The sequence below is a fragment of the Martes martes genome (assembly GCF_963455335.1).
Source record: "Martes martes genome assembly, chromosome: 3".
Lineage (NCBI taxonomy): Eukaryota > Metazoa > Chordata > Mammalia > Carnivora > Mustelidae > Martes > Martes martes.
The window spans coordinates 182,031,452-182,052,445 of record NC_137890.1 but is presented as its reverse complement, the minus strand read 5'-3'; the positions used below and the strand labels follow the sequence as shown (position 1 = coordinate 182,052,445).

The 20,994-nt window shown below is 36.0% G+C and overlaps 1 protein-coding gene across 1 annotated transcript in view; it reads left to right on the top strand.

Moving 5' to 3' along the window:
• BMPR2 (bone morphogenetic protein receptor type 2) overlaps positions 1-20,994 on the top strand; it is a 205,899-nt gene that overhangs the window by 169,109 nt on the left and 15,796 nt on the right. Inside the window, exons 9-10 of the mRNA XM_080799849.1 lie at positions 653-800; positions 6,010-6,146. Of these exons, the coding sequence (XP_080655975.1) occupies positions 653-800; positions 6,010-6,146 (285 nt within the window). The remainder of the gene's footprint in view (positions 1-652; positions 801-6,009; positions 6,147-20,994) is intronic.

Genomic DNA, 20,994 nt, shown 5'->3' with positions numbered 1-20,994 from the left:
GTGTGTGTTAATATATATATATTTTATATATTTATATATCAATAAATATATAAAATATAAAAAAATATATATATATATTTATATAGATATAGATTTTTTTAACTTAAAACAACTTTTAGGGATGCCTCATTAGCTCAGTTGGTTGAAGGCCTGACTCTTGATTTCAGCTCAGGTCATGATCTTTAGACTGTGAGATTGATCCCTGCCTTGGGCTCTGTGGTCAGCATGGAGTCTACTTAAAATTCTCTCTCTTCCTTTCCCTCTACCCCTCCCCCTGTTTTTGTGCTCGCTCCTTAAATAAATAAATAAAATCTTTAACATTAAAAATTTTTTTTTAAAATATTAAATGGTACATGTTGTTGTATAGTTTTCTCATTGTGTCTTAGAAATGTTTCTGCATTGACATACATAGGATGGTGTAGTGCATTCTTCTTGATTGAGGAATAGTATTAAGTAGGATGGATTTACCATAGTTTAATTATTTAAGAAGGGCATTTTATAGGTAAAAAATTTGGTATAGAAGGTTTCAGTGACATGTTTAGGGTCAAATAACATATCATTGACATGAAATTTATGTATAACTTCTGATCTAATGTATGGCTTTCAGAATATCCTACATTCTGTCCTGAAAAATATCACTGTAATTTAACAGGTTGGCACAATCAGATATATGGCACCAGAAGTCCTAGAAGGAGCTGTGAACCTGAGGGACTGTGAATCAGCTTTGAAACAAGTAGACATGTATGCACTTGGACTCATTTATTGGGAGATATTTATGAGATGTACAGACCTTTTCCCAGGTAGGAGAATTGCTATCAAAAATTGATATATGTTTTAAAGTGAAGCAGTTATATCTTCTTTTTCTACCTATATTAAATAAGTCAACATTTTTGCTTTTACTTTCATTTAAACCTTTAGTTCATTGCCATCTAGTGTTCAGAAACATCATTAGCAGAAGGATGTCAATCAGGAAAAATTTTTAAAAGGACTTAAAGTTTTGCATCTGAGTGCAGTTTAATTAATTGCTCATAATAGCTTATCTGTGTTTAGTTTGGTCCCTGATTGCTTTAACAGTCATGGTTGTCCTTATCCACCCTCTGAGCATTTGATAAGCTACACTTTGAGTGTTTCCTCAATTGACCCAAGTAAGAAATTAGAAACAATGAATTAACCATTGAAACACTTTTTTCTTTCTTTTTCCTTTATTTTTTTCATTCTCCATTTTTTTTTCTAAGATTTTATTTATTTGACAGAGATCACAAGTAGGCAGAGAGGCAGGCAGAGAGAGACGGGGGAGGTAGGCTCCCTATTGAGCAGAGAGCCCAATGCGGGACTTGATCCCAGGGCTTGATCCCAGGGCTTGATCCCAGGACCCTGAGACTACCTGAGCCAAAGGCAGAGGCTTAACCCACTGAGCCATCCAGGTGCCCCTTCATTCTCCATTCTTGACTTTGTGCTTTCCTTCCTTTCTTTTAATGAAAGAACACTCATATAATATGAATGCTTGTTTGAGGTTTACTTGAATTAGCCAAATGATTTTATAGTTTTTCTCTTTTCGTTAGAACTATATTACTGTCCTTATTGTCCTATAAAAACTTTAGCTATCAATATATGCATTGCATTCTTCTAGATGATATACAAAATGATTTGATATATATAGCTTCTATCTTACAGGAATAACACCATTAAAAACACAGGAAAAGGAAAACAGTCAATTGGGTCAGCACTAGACAAATTATGAAACTATTGAATAAAAACAAGGATTAGTGGTAGGGTTGAATTTTTTGGCTTTAAAACCTTTAAGCATTTAATAGTTTATAATTCTAAAAATAAAATAAGTTAATAAAATTATTTAGATTGACTACAGGTCCATCAGTCATTATTTAGAAGCATTTTTCCCTCTAATTGGAAGTATGGAGTACTCAATTGAAGTATTTTTCTGGACATAGCAAAACTGCAGTAGTGTCCCACATATTATTGGAACTTTAGAAACTTTTTATTTCTATTATTGGAATTTGGCCACAGATTCTTTTTTAATACATCCTAATCCAGAATATTTTTTTAGAAGCATGTCTGACTAAAATGATTCTTATACCAGCATTCGTATATTGCCATCAACAACAGTTTTTGGACAACTACTGCAGTCAGAGAATAACTATTGCTCTTGGTCTGATAAATAATAAAGAGCAATATCAAGTGTTTGAAAAGGGAAAGGCAGAGTGCCTTGGTGGCGCAGTTGGTTAAGCATCCAATTAGTTTTGTCTCAGGTCGTGATCTCAGAGTCCTGAGATTGAGCCCCACATGGGGCTCCATGCTCAGCATGGAGTATACTTGAAGGTTCTCTGCCTCTCCCCCATGCTCACGCTCTCTCTTAAATAAATCTTTAAAAAAGAAGAAAAAAGGGAAAGGCAATTCAATCTTATTTGCAGATTATTTTAGTAACATGTAGGATGAATTGAAATAGAAAGAATTAAAGGCAGTTTAAAAAGGAAAAAGACAGGCGCCTGACTGACTCAATCAATAGAGCATGTGACTCTTGATCTCTGGGTTGTGGCCAAGAGTTTGAGCCCCATTGTGGGGGTGGAGATTACTAAAAAAACAATAGTTAAAAACACGGAAAAGAAATAAGGCGTTACTGTTTAATGGGTACATAGTTCCTGTTTGGGAAGATGGAAAACATTCTAGAGATGGGTAGTAGCGATGGTTGCACAACGTTATTAATGTACTTGTTGCCAGGGGACTAACTATATGCTTAAAAATTGTTAAAATGGTAAATATGAAAATAAAAATAAAGAAAAAAAAACAAGAGTTGCTATAAGAGATCCTATAATCTTGGATATGGAAATTGATAAGAAAAGGCACGTGTAAGAAAATGTGGAGGAGAAATCTGTCCCTCTGCTTAGCTATTAGAAGAAAATCTAAGGAATTGGGAAATACTCAGAGATCAAAGAAATAGGGTGGCAGCCAGGAACTTAGGAAAAAATATTGGTTTACATTGGAAAGGTAAGTTAGTTATGGAGACTTTTGGATTGGGTATTGATGGGACAACTGAAGAAAAATTTTTTAAAGAATTTTTAAAATTAGGAGGACTTGAGAGAACTTCAAGTGTTTTGGAAATTATCTATATACAGATGGTAAATGGGAACTTACGAGTGAATGCTCTCTCCTAAGAGAACAAATTAAGAATGCAAAAAAAATGAGCAATGAAGACTGCATATTGGGGGACCTCCCTGTACCAGTAAGTTAGTTAAGAAAACCATTGGTCAGAAAAATAGTGAGAAAACTAAGAAACAGTATCTTGGAAGTCAATGTTAGAAAATGTTAAGAACCCATATTGATAGCAGTAGATGTAATATGAAGTTAAAAGGAAATAGAACTGAGAAATGATCTTTGAATTTGAATCGGAGGATGTCATTAGTATTCTTAGAGGAGATTCTGTGGAATAGAGAAGACAGAAATGTTACAGAGTATGGGAAGGAAAAGTATTAAGACAGCACAGGAAGAAGATTTAGGGTACTCTCAAAAATTTTAACAATGAAATGGAAGGGGGTTGAATAAAAAGGATCCCAAAAACATTTTAATCAGCATAGAATAGCATGTTATAATGATACAATTCTTGGAAAACATTTTTTAAAACTTTTATGGTATACCTCCAAATGCAGTACATGCTATATTATTAAATGTAAACATTATTTTACGTAGACCGACTCTCTAAAATATTTGCAAAATAAAGGAATTAGGTGTCCGTATTACAAAAAAGGAGTGAAATACTGCAATATTTATACAAAGGAGAAATATGGAAGGAAGAAAGAAAATAGGAAAGCAAGTGGAAATAAAAAGAAAAAAGAGAACAAGCATAATTTAAGAAGGAAACTAGAAAGTTCCTAACTGCTTAAAGACATAATTAATAAATATCCCATGAGGTGAGAAGAATAGTATCTGATATTCTTAGACATTTGATCTGTTTTGGACAGTTTGAAAGAAAATGGGTTTATAAAACTTCCCTTGAGCAATCCACTGATTATAAAGTTTTAAGGAAATCCAGTAAGACTAATAGAATTCATGATGATGATGATGTCATTGACATTCATTTCTTTGTATCTCTAGTGCCTAATACTAAGTTAGCCCTAAATAAGTATCTATTAAACAGTTGGATTTAGAGCCATGAAAATTTATTAGAAAATTGACGGCTCTTAATGTCACTTCATTTACAAAGTAAGATTGTTCATCAGTTTTATTTAGCAGGTTTTCTAATTTTATTTTAGACCTGATTAAAACAAATAAGTAAAATTGTATATTTTTAATTATTCTGAACCAGCATTTGGGAAAAAATAAGAAATAGTACTTAGAAGATATCTATATGTGTTGTATTTATGTCTCAAGAGACATAAGATATACTAGTAAAGAGTATAAGATATACTAGTAAGAGATAAGATATACTAGTAAATATCTTAGCGTTCACAGATATTATGGGTTGAGGTTTTATCAAATGAGGTTTCATGAATGAAAGTGATACACTAGCAGGATTGAATCTTTCAGTTTTGTCTTTCAAGTTCAATATTGATGGCAGTAAGTGTCTGCTTAAATGTTTAGAGTATGTGAAGATATCACTTGTATACATAGTGTAATATTCCATATTTTGGGGTTGTATTGCATAAATTATAGAATTAACCTTTGTAATATAATCTTTCTTAATATTGGAGGAGGGCAATTGTTTACATGTTTTGAATATGCAAATTGAAAAAAATTAAAAACATGTTTATAAAGTACTTCCTGTCTGGGTCATTATAACTTTTATATTATTTCCATGTGAGTGAGATAAGGAAGACAGCCATTGCCATTTTGCTGACAGGAAAATTAAAACACAGAATAAATTACTTTTCCAGGGTCTCCTCAGTGGCTCAGTCAGTTAAGCCTCTGACTCTTGATTTTGGCTCAGGTCATGATCTCAGGGTTATGAGATCAAGCCCTGTGTTGGGCTCCACACTGAGTGTGGAGTTTGCTTGATTGTCTGTCAGTCTATCTGTCTGTCTCTCTCTCAAAATAAATAAATAAAATTAATGACTTTTCCTGGAGAAAGATGAAGCCAGGATTAGAGCTTAAGTGCCTTATCCTACATTCTGGTGTTCTTCCTTCTAATTTATCTTGTCATTTTAATGGGGTGGGACTGTGCCAGGAGACAGGAAGAGTCTCTCTCCTGTGTTGTTTGTCAAGATTTTGACTAGACCATTGGTTTTCTGACTGTTGGTCCCAGAGATCTTCTGTATGCTCATATGTTTATTAAGTTTAATTTGATAACATTTTGTAAAAATCATGAGCTTTTCATCCCAAGCAGCTAATTGTGCTTATTTGGTGATAAATAGGGTTATTAAACAGTGGTAGAATAGTTAATGATACTTAAAAATCCTTGATTTAGATACTGTTTCTTAAGAGGATTTTTAAAAAATATCAGTATATTGATTTTTCTATTATGGCCATTATCATAAAAATTTTTGTGACATTTGATACAATCTGGATGGACTGTAATAGAGCTGGTGACATATTAAGACAGGATGACTGTACATCCTATATGCTTATATTTGGTTGTACAGACATGTATTGTACTAGATCTTGGGCTTTTTCCTCATATTCACTACCCTTGGTCCCTGTATGGGATAAGAATTCAGCATTTTCAAGTATTAAGTACACCTTATGTATATAATACCCCCCCAATTTAGTAATATTAGAAACCATTTAAAAATAGCTATGTCCACTGTTGAAACTACCACTTGATTTATCAACAGACATTTACCTTATCAAAGACTATTCTAAGTAAAGCATTTATTAATAATGTATTAAACCCACAACAGGATCTCTTTTGGATTTCCAAATATGCCCTAAAAGGTTAAAAAAAAAACAGATTATGACATAATTTCTCTGCTTACTTGGTATCAGAAATTCTGCTGTTATTCCATCATTTTAACATGGTTGGAAATTTTACTCTAACCTTCTTTTAAAAAAAATACACAGGTGAATCTGTACCAGAATACCAGATGGCTTTTCAGGCAGAAGTTGGAAACCATCCCACTTTTGAAGATATGCAGGTTCTGGTATCTAGGGAAAAACAGAGACCCAAGTTCCCAGAAGCTTGGAAAGAAAATAGCCTGGTAAGAAAAACTAAATTATTAAAAGGAGGATTTATGACTGAATATGTTTTAATGTTGTTTGAAGCAAAAATAGACTGTTAATAGGGTTTAGAGCTGTCTAATGCCAGAAATCCAACTTACTTGACTTCTATGATGTTATACATTTTCAAATTTTTCAATATAAAAAAGTCCTCTTTTTTGGTTCAGTTTCAGTTTTTTCCAAATATAAAACACTAGTGAGACTAACTTGTGTCTGAAGGTTGCCAGATTGAGTAACAGCTGGAATAATTAACATGTTAATATTTTAAACATTATTGAAATTCCATCTTATTCTCTTGAAAGTGGTACCAAAAATGGTAATTAGTGCAGATGTGTATATGCAGTGGCTAACAGAAATTTAAACTACCTTAAAAAGAAACCAAAGTGTGCTTATAAATTCTACTTACTAAAAACACAGTCTAGGGGCACCTGGCTGGCTTTGGTGGATCATGCAGCTCTTAATCTTGGGGTTTTAAATTCAAGCCTCACACTTTGTATCACTTTGTATAGAGCTTTCTTTAAAAAAAATCTTTAGGGATACCTGGGTGGCTCAGTCAATTAAGTGTCTGCCTTTGGCTTTGGTGGTGAGCCCAGGGTTCTGGGATTGAGCCCTGCATTGGGCTCCCTGCTGAGAGAGCCTCTCTATCTCCCTCTGCCTGCTGCTCTGCCTACTTGTGCTCTCTCTCTGTCAGATAAATAAATAAAATCTTAAAAAAATAAAATCTTTAAAAAAACAAATTCAGTCCAAAACACTAAATTATCTTCAAAAGCTCCCGTCATTTTGGTAAATTGTTGCTACAGCACTGTAAGCATCTTACAAACATTTATATGCCCACATACACACACACCCCCTCTTTCTCTTTCTGTCATATAATTTTTTTAAACATAAATAGCATCATTTCATTATCCACTATCATTTCTGCAGCTTATTTTTTTACTCATGGACAGTTTTTCATGTCAGTACCTATAGATGTATCTCTTTCTCCATTTGGTCAGTATTCCGTTACATGATGTCATAATTATTGAATTATCCCTCATTGATGGAATACCCTGTATTTCTTATTTTAAACATTTTTAAAGAATCATGAAGTTATGGGGCACGTGGATGGCTCAGTGGGTTAAGCGTCTGCCTTCGGCTAAGGTCTTGATCTCAGGGGTCCTGGGATTGAGCCCCGAATCGGGCTCTCTGCTCAGCAGGGAACCTGCCTCTCTGCCTACTTGTGATCTCTCTCTCTGTGTCAAATAAATAAATAAACTCTTTAAAAAGAGATTTTTTTAAAAATTATGAAGGTATGCCTGTACGTGGTAAATCAAGTCAAATTAAGTGGAAGGGCGTAAAAAAGGAAAAGGAAAAAAACTACAGAACCCTACCACCCGTCTTCAAAAGAAACTCCTATTAACAGTGTTGTGAGGTTTTGGTTTTTGTTCCTATTTTTTTCTCCTGGAGGTTACTGTTATGACTGTAAACACTATATCGTTATTTCTTATTATCTCTCATTTACTCTCTCCTAGGTTTGTAATATTTGAGCTATTATTACATAATTTATGTTTTGTCCACAAATAGATCTAAAATTTAAAATAAAAACATCAGAAATCGTAGAATTATAATTGTGTAAACATCATTGCATAATATAGTATTGTACTTGGACTCATAGAGAAGGAAGTGAAAATCCTGTGTTAGTTACTGTAAGCCTCTGCTGCTTGAGGAAAAATGTTTCAAAAGTCACCATCCCCTGGGGTCTCTGTTTTTTTTGTCACTTTGTTCTTTCTTTCTTTATAGATTCTATTAAGAAGCAACATTCTTTGAAAATCTCATTCTTTTTCTTGTAAATCATTCTTTGATGAAGTTCCTCTTTAAGTGATGTCTGTTAGTATGTGCATGAGATTACGAATCCTTGAACCTTCAAAAATGTTTCTATCTATATGCCCTCACATTTGAGTAATAATTTGGCCAAGTAATGGTTTCAAGATCAAAATCACATTTTCCTCACAGTGGTTCCTTTGAAATCACTACTCCACTGTCCTCAAGTGTTCAGACATGTTAAGAATTCCAGAGGCAGCCAGTCTTATTCCATTACTTTTTGTCTTTTTGTTTACCCCCTTGTTTTCTTGTTTTTATGAGCTTTTAAGCCTGTTTCTTTGGAATTACCACAGTTTACCTGGATATATGGAGGTGTGGATCTTTTCACACATTTTGTTTTGCACTAGATAGGTTTTCAGTTTGAAAACTCAGATATTTCTTCAATTCAGAGGAATTTTTCTTTATTATTTATAAAATTATTTCTTCTCTTCCATCTCTCTCTTCTGAAATTCCCATAGACAAATATTGGTCCACCTGACATTCCAGGTATCAATTTTTTTTCTTGTATTTTCTGTTTTTTTGTTGTACATTGTTCAAGACTTACTCTGCTTTAACATTCAAATCACTCATTCATTTTTCACCTTTACCACTCTGTTATTTGTTCATTAAAATCCTAACTTTTGACAATCATATTTATAATTTCTAGAAATTCTTCATGTTTGCTTCTTCCGTAGCAATCTGTCACTGTTTTAAGAATGTGATAGGAATTATTATTATCAATTATTTCTAAAGGTGTAAATCAGAATTTTTCACACTTTATACAAATAATTTTCTTGATTATAATTAAAGAACAAAAATGAAAAAAATTCCACTCAACAGTTTAAATCACTTTATTATGTATATTCACTGTCTGCATAGGATTAGAATACTTTCATTCTTGATCCTAACTTATATGGGGTGGTGGCATGTCAGAGAGAGGCTACAGAGAATTTATGTATTTATGTTCAGATTTAGACTGAATATTTTCCTCCATTGGTCATCTTTGTCATCTTGTTCATTGGTCAGTGAATGCTTCTGCTTCAAATGAGATTGAAATCTTCTTCAAGGCAACTGAAGACCTATTGCCAAAAACGTATGCCCAAGATTGCCTCTAAACTGTAGTCCCTACTATGGGAACTGGGATTGAAGGTGAGAGGCTGAATCCTGCACCAGAATTCATTAGATACGCTAACCTCACAGAGAATCCCTCAAAGAAAAATCTCTTCATAAAATTTTATCTAGTAAAATAATTGTCTTCCTTCAGTTGTTTTATTTCACCAGAGAAATCTGACTCATTATTTTGAAAATCTCATGGCAACCCTGCCATTACATGATGACCATCATATGCATATTTACCTGCAAACTTTTTGCTTCCAATTTAGAGTAGGTTGTTAAGTAGGGGAAAAAGTGATACTTGGTTTACTTCCAGTGAATCCATTTAAATCTAACATGCTGCGGTCAATAGAACTGCTTCTCTGGGGGCACCTGGGTGGCTCAGAGGGTTAAGCCTCTGCCTTCAGCTCAGGTCATGATCTCAGGTTCCTGGGGTCGAGCCCCATATTGGGCTCTCTGCTCGACAGGGAGCCTGCTTCTCCCTCTCTCTCTGCCTGCCTCTCTGCCTACTTGTGGTCTTTCTTGCTTTGTCAAATAAATAAAATCTTTAAAAAACAAAAACAAAAACTGCTTCTCTGAAAAGCAATCCAGCACTAGAGAGGTACATTGTAAATGCATAGTGTAGAAAAAGATGGAAATACACCTATGTCTAAAAGAAAACATTTTTGCCTCATAATCACATTGAAATTTTAAAAAAAATTTTATAATAACAAAACTCAAAAATCTTCCAAATATAAATGAATCTAAAAACTAGTATTTAGGGGTGCCTGGGTAGCTCAGATGGTTAGGCATCTGCCTTTGGCTCGGGTCATGGTCCCAGGATCCTGGGATCGAGCCCCGCATTGGGGTCCCTACTCAGTGGGGAGCCTGCTTCTCCCTCTCTCTCTACTGTTCCCCCTGTTTGTGCTCTCTTGCTCTTTCTGTCATATAAATAAATAAAACTCTTAAAAAACAAAGAACAAAAAACTACTTTAAAAAAAATTTTTTATTAACATATAATGTATTTATTTGCCTCGGGTACAGGTCTGTGAATCATCAGGCTTACACACTTCACAGCACTCACCATAGCACGTACCCTCCCCAATGTCCCAAACCCAATCAGTCTCTCCATACCCCCCTCCGCCTGGCAACCGTCAGTTTGTTTTCTGAGATTAAGAGTCTCTTATGGTTTGTCTCCCTCCCGATCCCATCTTGTTTCATTTTTTCCTTCCCTACCCCCCAAACCCCCCACTTTGCCTCTCAAATTCCTCATATCAGAGATCATATGATAATTGTCTTTCTCTGATTGACTTATTTTGTTCAGCATAATACCTTCTAGTTCCATGCACATGGTTGTAAAGGGCAAGTTGTCATTTCTTTTGATGGCTGCATAGTTTTCTGTTGTATACATATATACCACATCTTTATCCATTCATCTGTTGATGGACATCTAGGTTCTTTCCACAGTCTGGCTATTGTAGAGATTGCTGCTATATATATTCTGGTGCACATGCCCCTTTGGATCACTACATTTGTATCTTTAGGTTAAATAACCAGTAGAGTGATTGCTGGGTCATAGGGTAGCTCTATTTTCAACTTTTTGAGGAACCTCCATGCTGTTTTCCAGAGTGGTTGCACCAGCTTGCATTCCCACCAGCAGTATAGGAGGGTTCCCCTTTCTCTGATCCTCACCAGCATCTGATGTTTCCCAACTTGTTAATTTTAGCCATTCTGACTGGTGTGAGGTGGTATCTCATTGTGGTTTTGATTTGTATTTCCCTGATGCCGAGTGATGTGGAGCACTTTTTCATGTGTCTGTTGGCCATCTGGATGTCTTCATTGCAGAAATGTCTGTTCATGTCCTCTGCCCATTTCTTGATTGGATTATTTGTTCTTTGGGTGTTGAGTTTGAAAAGTTCTTTATAGATCTTGGATACTAGCCCTTTACCTGGTATGTCGTTTGCAAATATCTTCTCCCATTCTTTCAGTTGTCTTTTCGTTTTGTTGACTGTTTCCTTTGCTACGCAAAAGCTTTTGATCTTGATGAAGTCCCGATAGTTCATTTTTGCCCTTGCTTCCCTTGCCTTTGGCGATGTTTCTAGGAAGAAGTTGCTGTGGCTGAAGTCGAAGAGGTTGCTGCCTGTGTTCTCAAGGATTTTCATGGATTCCTTTCTCACATTAAGGTCTTTCATTCATTTGGAGTCTATTTTTGTGTGTAGTGTAAGGAAATGGTCCAGTTTCATTTTTCTGCATGTGGCTGTCCAATTTTCCCAACACCGTTTGTTGAAGAGACTGTCTTTTTTCCATTGGACATTCTTTCCTGCTTTGTTGAAGATTTGTTGACCATAGAGTTGAAGGTCTATTTCTGGGCTCTCTATTCTGTTCCATTGATCTATGTGTCTGTTTTTGTGCCAGTACCATACTGTCTTGATGATGACAGCTTTGTAGTAGAGCTTGAAGTCTGGAATTGTGATGCCACCAACTTTCGCTTTCTTTTTCAACATTCCTCCCGCCTTTTGAGGTCTTTTCTGGTTCCATATAAATTTTAGGATTATTTGTTCCATTTCTTTGAAAAAAGATGGATGGTATTTTGATAGGGATTTCATTATACATGTAGATTGCATTAGGTAGCATAGACATTTTCACAATATTTGTTCTTCCAATCCATGAGTGTGGAACATTTTTCAATTTCTTTGTGTCTTCCTCAGTTTCTTTCATGAGCACTTTATAGTTTTATGAGTATAGATTCTTTGCCTCTTTGGTTAGGTTTATTCCTAGGTATCTTATGGTTTTGGGTGCAATTATAAATGGGATAGACTCCTTAATTTCTCTTTCTTCTCTCTTGTTGTTGGTGTGTAGAAATGCAACTGATTTCTGTGCATTGATTTTATATTCTAACACTTTATCAAATTCCTGTACAAGTTCTGGCAGATTTGGAGTGGAGTCTTGGGTTTTCCACATAAAGTATCATATCATCTGCAAAGAGTGATAGTTTAACTTCTTCTTTGCTGATTTGGATGCCTTTAATTTGTTTTTGTTGTCTGATTGCTGAGGCTAGAACTTCTAGTACTGTGTTGAGTAGCGGGGGTGATAACGGACATCCCTGCCATGTTCCTGACCTTAATGGAAAAGCTCTCAGTTTTTCTCCGTTGAAAACGATATTCGCTTTGGGTTTTTCATAGATGGCTTTGAGGATATTGAGGTATGTACCCTCTGTCCCTACACTTTGAAGAGTTTTGACCAAGAAAGGATGCTAGGGGCCCCTGGGTGGCTCAGTTGTTAAGCAGCTGCCTTTGGCTCAGGTCACGATCCCAGTCCCTCAGCTTGTGTTCCATCTCTCGGTCCCTCTCTGTCAAATAAATGAATTATTTAAAAAAAAAAAAAAAAAGGATGCTATACTTTGTCAGATGCTTTTTCAGCAACTATTGAGAATATCATATGGTTCTTGTTCTTTCTTTTATTAATGTATTGTATCATATGGATTGATTTGTGGATGTTGAACCAACCTTGCAGCGCTGGAATAAATCCCACTTGGTCATGGTGAATAATCCTTTTAATGTACTGTTAGATCTTATTGGCTAGTTATCTTGGTGAGAATTTTTGCATCTGTGTTCATCAAGGATATTGGTCTGTAGTGTTCATCAAGGATATTGGTCTGTAATTCTCTTTTTTGATAGGGTCTTTGTCTGGTTTTGGGATCAAGGTAATGCTGGCGTCATAAAATGAGTTTGGCAGTTTTCCTTCCATTTCTATTTTCTGTAACAGTTTCAGGAGAATAGGTTTTAATTCTTCTTTAAGTGTTTGGTAGAATTCCCCTGGGAAGCCGTCTGGCCCTGGGCTCTTGTTTGTTGGGAGATTTTTGATGACTGCTTCAGTCTCCTTACTGTTTATGGGTCTGTTCAGGTTTTCTATTTTCCTGGTTTGGTTTTGATGGTTTATACCTGTCTAGGAGTGCATCCATTTCTTCCAGATTGTCAAATTTGCTGGCATATAGTTGCTCATAATATGTTCTTATAATTGTTTGTATTTCTTTGGTGTTGCTTGTGAGCTCTCCTCTTTCATTCATGATTTTATTTATTTGGGTCCTTTCTCTTTTCTTTTTGATAAGTTTGGCCAGGGGTTTATCAATCTTATTAATTCTTTCAAAGAACGAGCTCCTAGTTTCATTGATTTGTTCTACTGTTTTTTTGGTTTCTATTTCATTGATTTCTGCTCTGATCTTTATTATTTCTCTTCTCCTGCTGGGTTTAGGCTTTCTTTGCTGTTTTTTCTCCAGCTCCTTTAGGTGTAGGGTTAGGTTGTGTACTTGAGACCTTTCTTCTTTCTTGAGAAAGTCTTGTATCGCTATATACTTTCCTTTCAGGACCACCTTTGCTGTGTCCCACAGATTTTGAACAGTTGTGTTTTCATTATCATTTGTTTCCATGAATTTTTTCAATTCTTCTTTAATTTCCTGGTTGACCCATTCATTCTTTAGTAGCATGCTCTTTAGCCTCCATGTATTTGAGTTCTTTCCAACTTTCCTCTTTTGATTGAATTCTAGCTTCAGAACATTATGGTCTGAAAATATGCAGGGAATGATCCCCATCTTTTGATACCAGTTGAGACCTGATTTGTGACCCAGAATGTATTCTGTTTTGGAGAATGTGCATTCTGTTGCTTTGGGGCGGAACGTTCTGAATATATTGGTGATGTCCATCTGGTCCAGTGTGTCATTTAAGGCCTTTATTTCCTTGTTGATCTTTTGCTTGGATGATCTGTCCATTTCAGGAGGTGGGTGTTTAAGTCCCCTACTATTATTGTATTATTGTCAATGTGTTTCTTTGATTTTGTTATTAATTGGTTTATATAGTTGGCTGCTCCCATGTTAGGAGCATAGATACTTAAAATTGTTAGATCTTCTTGTTGGACAGAGCCTTTGAGTATGATATAGTGTCCTTCCTCATCTCTTATTATATCTTTCACTTAAAATCTAGTTGATCTGATATAAGGATTGCCACCTTAACTTTCTTTTGATGTCCATTAGCATGGTAAATTTTTTTCCACCCCCTCACTTTAAATCCGGAGGTGTCTTCGGGTCTAAAATGAGTTTTTTATAGACAGCATATTGATGGGTTTGTTTTTTGTTTGTTTGTTTGTTTGTTTGTTTTTTATCCATTCTGATACCCTTTGTCTTTTGATTGGGGCATTTAGCCCATTTACTTTCAGGATAACTTGAAAGATACGAATTTAGTGTCACTGTATTGCCTGTAAGGTGACTGTTACTGTATATTGTCTCTGTTCCTTTCTACTATTTTTAGGCTCTCTCTTTGCTTAGAGGACCCCTTTCAATATTTCCTATATGGCTGGTTTGGTGTTTACAAATTCTTTTTGTTTTTGTTTGTCCTAGAATCTTTTTATCTCTTCTTCTGTTTTCAATGATAGCATAGCTGGATATAGTATTCTTGGCTGCATGTGTTTCTCACTTAATGCTCTGAATATATTATGCCAGTTCTTTCTGGCCTGCCAGGTCTCTGTGGATAAGTCTAATATTTTTACCATTGTATGTTACCAATTGTTGCCCTGAGCTGCTCTCAGGATTTTCTCTTTGTCACTAAGACTTTAAGTTTTACTATTAGATGACGGTGTGTGGGCCTGTTTTTATTGATATTGAGGGGGATTTTCTGTGCCTCCTGGTTTTTGATGCTTGTTCCCTTTACCCCATTAGGGAAATTCTTCACTATAATTCGCTCCAATACACCTTCTGCCCCCCCCCTTCTTCTTCTGGAATCCCAATTATTGTAATATTGTTTCACCTTATGGTATCACTTATCTCTTGAATTCTCCCCTCGTGGTCCAGTAGTTGTTTGTCTCTCTTTTGCTCAGCTTCTTTATTCTCTGTCATTTGGTCTTCTTTGTCACTGATTCTCTCTTCTGCCTCTTTTATCCTAGCAGTAAGAGTCTCCTTTTTTTATTGCACCTCATTAATAGCTTTTTTGATTTCAGCTTGGTTAAATTTTAGTTCTTTTATTTCTCCAGAAAGGGCTTTTATTTCTCCAGACAGGGTTTCTCTCATATCTTCCATGCCTTTTTCAAGCCCAGCTAGCACCTTGAGAATTGTCTTTCTGAACTCTAGATCTGACATATTACCAATGTCCGTATTGATTAGGTCCCTAGCCTTCGGTACAGCCTCTTGTTCTTTTTTTTTTTGTGGTGAGTTTTTCCATCTTGTCATTTATGCAGCTAAGAATATATGAACGAGAGAATAAAATACTAAAAGGGAGGAAAAGACCCCAGAAAAATGAACGCTAACCAAATCAGAAGAGACCGCAAATAGCGGGGAGAAGAAAAGGGGTAAAAAGAAATTTTAAAAATTATATATATAGTAGACTGGTGAATAGAACAGAGCCACCCACTTGATTTTGTGTGTATTTTGGTCTCTTAAAAGAAACTACCTCCCAAAATTTTAAAGAAAGAAAAACTTATATATATATATATATATATATATACACCAAAATAAGAGTAAACATGATGACGGGATGGAATATGACTGTAAAGATGGAAATTTTTTAAAAAAATCTAAAAAAGGAATTGATAAGTTGGTTGGAAAAAGAAAGAAATAGAAAGTGGAGAGAATTTGCTCAGGCTAGGGACTAGAACAAAGCCCTGTGCTAGATTTAAGGCATATTTTGGTCTATTGGAAGAAATTGTATCCCAAAATTTTTTATAAGAAAAAACCTTATATGTATACAAAAAATAAAGTTAGATACGATGGAGGATAAAATATGACTATAATAATGAAGGTTTTAAAAGATTTTTTTTAGAAAGGTATTTTTAAGATAAACTAGTTTAAAAACGTTAAAAGAGGAAAGAGGAAAAGTTTTAAAAAATTAGAATAAGAAAAAAATAAAAGAAATTTAATTAACTTTGCAAGACTAAAGAATCATGGGGAGAAAGCCATGAATTCCATGCTTTGCTTTCTCCTCCTCTGGAATTCTGCTGTTCTCCTTGATCAGTGAGCCTGGTCTTGGCTGGATTTCTTGCTGATCTTCTAGGGGAGGGGCCTGTTGCCTTGATTCTCAAATGTCTTTGCCCAGGTGGAATTGCACCGCCCTTGCCAGGGACCGGGCTAAGTTATCTGCTCAGGTTCACTCTTGGGAGCTTTTGTTCCCTGAACCGTTTCCCTCGAGCTCTGGAGGACGGGAATGAAAGTGGCAGCCTCCCAGTCTCTGGCCCAGAGGAGCCGAGAGCTTGGGGCCCCACTCCTCAGTGTGCTCCAGAGAAATGCAGTCAATCCCTCCTGTCTCCCTGATCTCTGGCCACCCTCTGTGCTCACCTGGCCTGTGACGCAGCATTTCTGTCTCTGGCGCACAGCCCGGTTTGGAGTCTCCAAACCCAGCAGATTCCTGCCTCCAGAGAAGGAAGGTGAGTCTCCCCAGATCCGCTCAAAGAGCAGTGGGGTCCCTGCTCAAAGAGCAGTGGCCTCACTGTGCCTCAGATCACAGTTTAAGGTAACCCCTAGCTGAGAGCTCACTCCTCAGCTCCGTCTCTATAGTTGGCTTCCCCACTCTGATACCTGTGAGCTCTGCTACACTCAGACAACCCCGATACTTCAGTGATTCCGCAGGGCCTGAGACCACACTGTCCCCGCGAGGTTCCAGCCCCACTTAGCCTCTGGAGCAGTGTCCCTTAGTCCCTTAGAGCAGACATCTAAAAGTTCAGATTTTGTGCTCCATTGCTCCACTGGTTGGTGGGAGCCAGCCCCTTGCCCCACGGTCTATCTTCCCGTGGCTTCGGATTCACTTCTCTGCACGTCCTACTTTAAAGAAAGTGGTCGATTTTCTGTTTCTAGAATTGCTGCTCTTCTTCTCTTCAATCTTCTGTTGGGTTTGTAGGTGTTCAGAATGGTTTGACAACTATCTACCTGAACTCCTGCGACCTGATGTCATCTCAGTGTGCTACTTCTCTGCCATCTTCCCCTCTTTCATTTCTCAAAAAACTAGTTTTTAAAAACTGCCAGGGATGGCACCTGTGTGGCTCAGTTGGTTAAGCATCTGCCTTCAGCTCAGGTCATGATCCCAGGGTCCTGGGGTTGAGACCCACATCAGGGTTCCTGCTCAGCGGGAGCCTGCTTCTCCCTCTCCCTCTCTCTGCTGTTCCACCTGCTTGTGCTCTCTCTGTGTCCAATAAATAAATAAAATATTTCTTAAAAAATTGCCAGGGACTCAAAACATAGATCAGTCAATAAAATGGGGAAGAATAGTCTCCTGATAAAAATGAAAGAACAGACAATAGTCTGAGGAAAATACATGAAAATGTTAACCATAGTTATCTCTGAATATTGGATTCATAAATAACTTTTTCTTTATTCCCCCTCTGTGCTTTCAGAATTCATAGTAAAAATGAACTGTTATTAACAATTACATATATGTACAACACAGTTTAAATTGGAATAACAAAAAAAATTATAGATGAATTTTATTTTTAAAATAGTTTTTTTCTAGGGTGTTTGGGTGGTGCAGTCAGTTAGATGTTCAGCTCTTGGTTTCAGTTCAGGTTGAGATCTCAGGGTCATGAGATTGAGCCCTGCTTAGGGCTCCATGCTCAGCATGGAATCTGCTTAGAGTTCTCTCTCCCTGTCTATCTGCCCACACAGCCCCACGCCCTTTCCCTTTCTTACTCTCAAATAAATAAATCTTAAAATAGCTTTTTGTCTCACATCTAAAACTTTAAGGTATAATTTGTTCAACTACGCTACCATTCTTCATGTTTCATTCTTTTCCAAAATTTTTTTTTAAGATTTTACTTATTTATTTGTCAGAGAGAGCACAAGCAGTGGGGGCAGCAGGCAGAGGGAGAAGCAAGCTCCCAGCTGAGCAAGGACCCCAATGTGGTCCTGGATCCCAAGACCCTGGGATCATGCATGACCTAAGCTAAAGGCAGACACTTAGCCAACTGAGCCACCCAGGCATCCCTCTTTTCTAAATTCTTAACATCCATGTCTTAATCTGTCTTGAATACTGGCTTGTTCTCTTTCCCCTCTTGAAATCATTTGCCTGATTTATCTTTAATCCTTAGTCTTAGTTCTGCATAACCTCTCTTGCTCAACAGTTTTATCTAAATATGTTGTCATGTAAAAGTTTGAAACTGGGGCATCTGGGTGGCTCAGTCGTTAAGTGTCTGCCTTAAGTTCAAGTTCATGATCATGATCCCAGGGTCCTGGGATTGAGTCCCACATCAGGCTCCCTGCTCTGCAGGAAGCCTGCTTCTCCCTCTCTCACTCCCCTTGCTTGTGTTCCCTCTCTAGCTGTGTCTCTCTCTGTCAAATAGATAAATAAAATCTTAAAAAAAAAAAAAAAAGTTTGAAACTTTCTCAGTTGTTTTTTTCCTCCTCTAGTCTCTGCTTTCTCCACCCCATTAAATCTAGTCTTCTAAAATGTACTGTATGTTCCAGAAGCTATCCCTTCTTCTTTTCACATTTATTTCAGTTTTTATATTTCTCTTCTTGACAAATCAGCAAACTTGCTGGGGTCTAGAATTCATCATTTTCCATGCTTTTTTTCTCATACAGCCTACACTAGGAAATGCAAGTATACATCATGATATAGTGTCTTTAGGTTAATACTTAACCTTACTATGTACTCTGTGTTCTCTTATTTGCTATTCTAGTCTGGAGTATTTCAGTTTGGGGAGACTGTTATAGTTATTTGTTTTAAATGTTGGTTCCCAACCCACTAAACTCATTTCATAACCCATTCATGAGCCCCCACTTCCACTTTCCTGTCATTACAGAGGAAAGATTTTTTTAAATTTCTTGTCTTTTTTCCCATTTTTTTCTTGCTTATCTTTCTTCATCAGTGTTTTGAATGATATCCCCTTTATCTCATTTACCCAAATGTTGGATATCATTATTTATATATATGCAGATATATATATATACATATATATATATCATAAATCATCTGATTTTACCTGAGTATTTATAATTTTCTTAATCTTATTTTCTCCCCTCAAAAAATTTTAACATTTGAAAGAGATATACTTGATATGGATTAAACTGCACATATTAATGATACACAATTTGTTAGGTTTTGGCATATGTGTATACCCATAAAACCATCACTACAATCATAATTATGAACATGTCAGTTACCCCCCAAATTTCTCTTTTGTCCTTTTGTAGTTTCTTCTTCCTGCCTCTTTCTTTTCTCCATGAATCCCCAGGCAACTACTGATCTGCTTTCTGTGACTAATGATTTGTATACCTTTTCTAGAATTTTATATAAATGGGAACCATATAGTAGGTACTATTTTTATCTGGCTTCTTCCACATAGTTTAATCATTTTCAGATTCATTCATGTTGATATGTATTTCAGTAGTTTATTCCTTTTTATTGCTAAGTAGAATTCCTTTGAATGGAACAATTCTTTTGAATGCTACAGTTGGTTTACCCATTCACTTGGTGATGAATATTTGGATTGTTTCCAGTTTTTGGATACCAGAAATAAAGCTCTTATGAACTTCCATGTGCAAGTCTTTGTATGGACATCTGCTTTCATTCTCTTGAGTAAATACCTAAGAGTAGAACGGGTGCATCATATAGTATATGTCTGCGTAACTTTTTGAGAAAGTGCCAAACATTTTTCCAAAGTGGCTGTACCATTTTACGTTCCCACCAGAAGTACATGAGAGTTTCAGTTCCTCTACATCCTTGCCAACACTCAGTATGACATACTTTTTAATTTTAGATATTCTAATATGTGTGCAGTAGTATCTGATTATGGTTTTAATTTACATTTCCCTGAATACTAATAATATTTAGCATCTTTTCATTTGCTTATTTGCCATCCTTGTTCCTTCTCTGATGACATGTCTATTCAAGTCTCTTTTGCCTACTTTAAATTGAATGGATTATTTTCTTACTGTTAAGTTTTGAAGTTCTTTATATATTCTGAATACAAGTCCCTTATCAGATATATGATTCAAAAATATTTCTTCCCAGACTGTGGCTTGTGTCATTCTCCTAAGAGTATATTTATAAGGGCAGGGAGTTTTAATTTTGCTGAAGCCCAATTTATCAGTTTTTTCTTTCATGGATATATTTTTAGTTTCATATTTTAGAAATCCTTGTGTAACCCAAGGTCACAAAAATTATCTTCTGGGGACGCCTGGGTGGCTCAGTTGGTTAAGCAGCTGCCTTCGGCTCAGATCATGATCCCAGCGTCCTGGGATCGAGTCCCACATCGGGCTCCTTGCTCCGCGGGGAGCCTGCTTCTCCCTCTGCCTCTGCCTACCACTCTGTCTGCCTGTGCTCGCTCGCTCTCTCTCTAACAAATAAATAAAAAAAAAAAAAAAAAAAATCTTTAAAAAAAAAAAAAAATTATCTTCTGTATTTTCTAATAGAAATTGTATAGGTCTATGACCCATTTTGAGGTTGTTATACCTTTTTTTTTTTTTTTGGGATTTTTTGCATAGTGTGAGGTATAGATCAATATTCATTTTTCTATATATGGATATCTAATTGTTCCCGGCCATTTATTTTTAGAGACTACTTTTTCTCCATTTAATTAATTGCTTTTTTAATCTTTGTCAAAAATTCATTGCCCGTATGTATGTGGTTCTATATCCGGACTCTTTATTCTGTTTCATTGGCCTATATGTCTATCTCATTGCCAATACTTCAGCATTTTACTGTGTCTTGAAATCAGGTAACATTAGTCCTCCACCTTTGTTCTTTTCACAGTGTTTTGGCTATTCTATGTTCTTTACATTTAATAATCAATGAATCTTATAATCAGCTTTTCAATTTCTACATTGAGCCTATTGGGATTTTTATTAGAATTAAATTAAATCTATAAATCAATTTGAGAAGAATTGACATCTTAGTAATATTGAATCATATTAATATAGATTTTTAA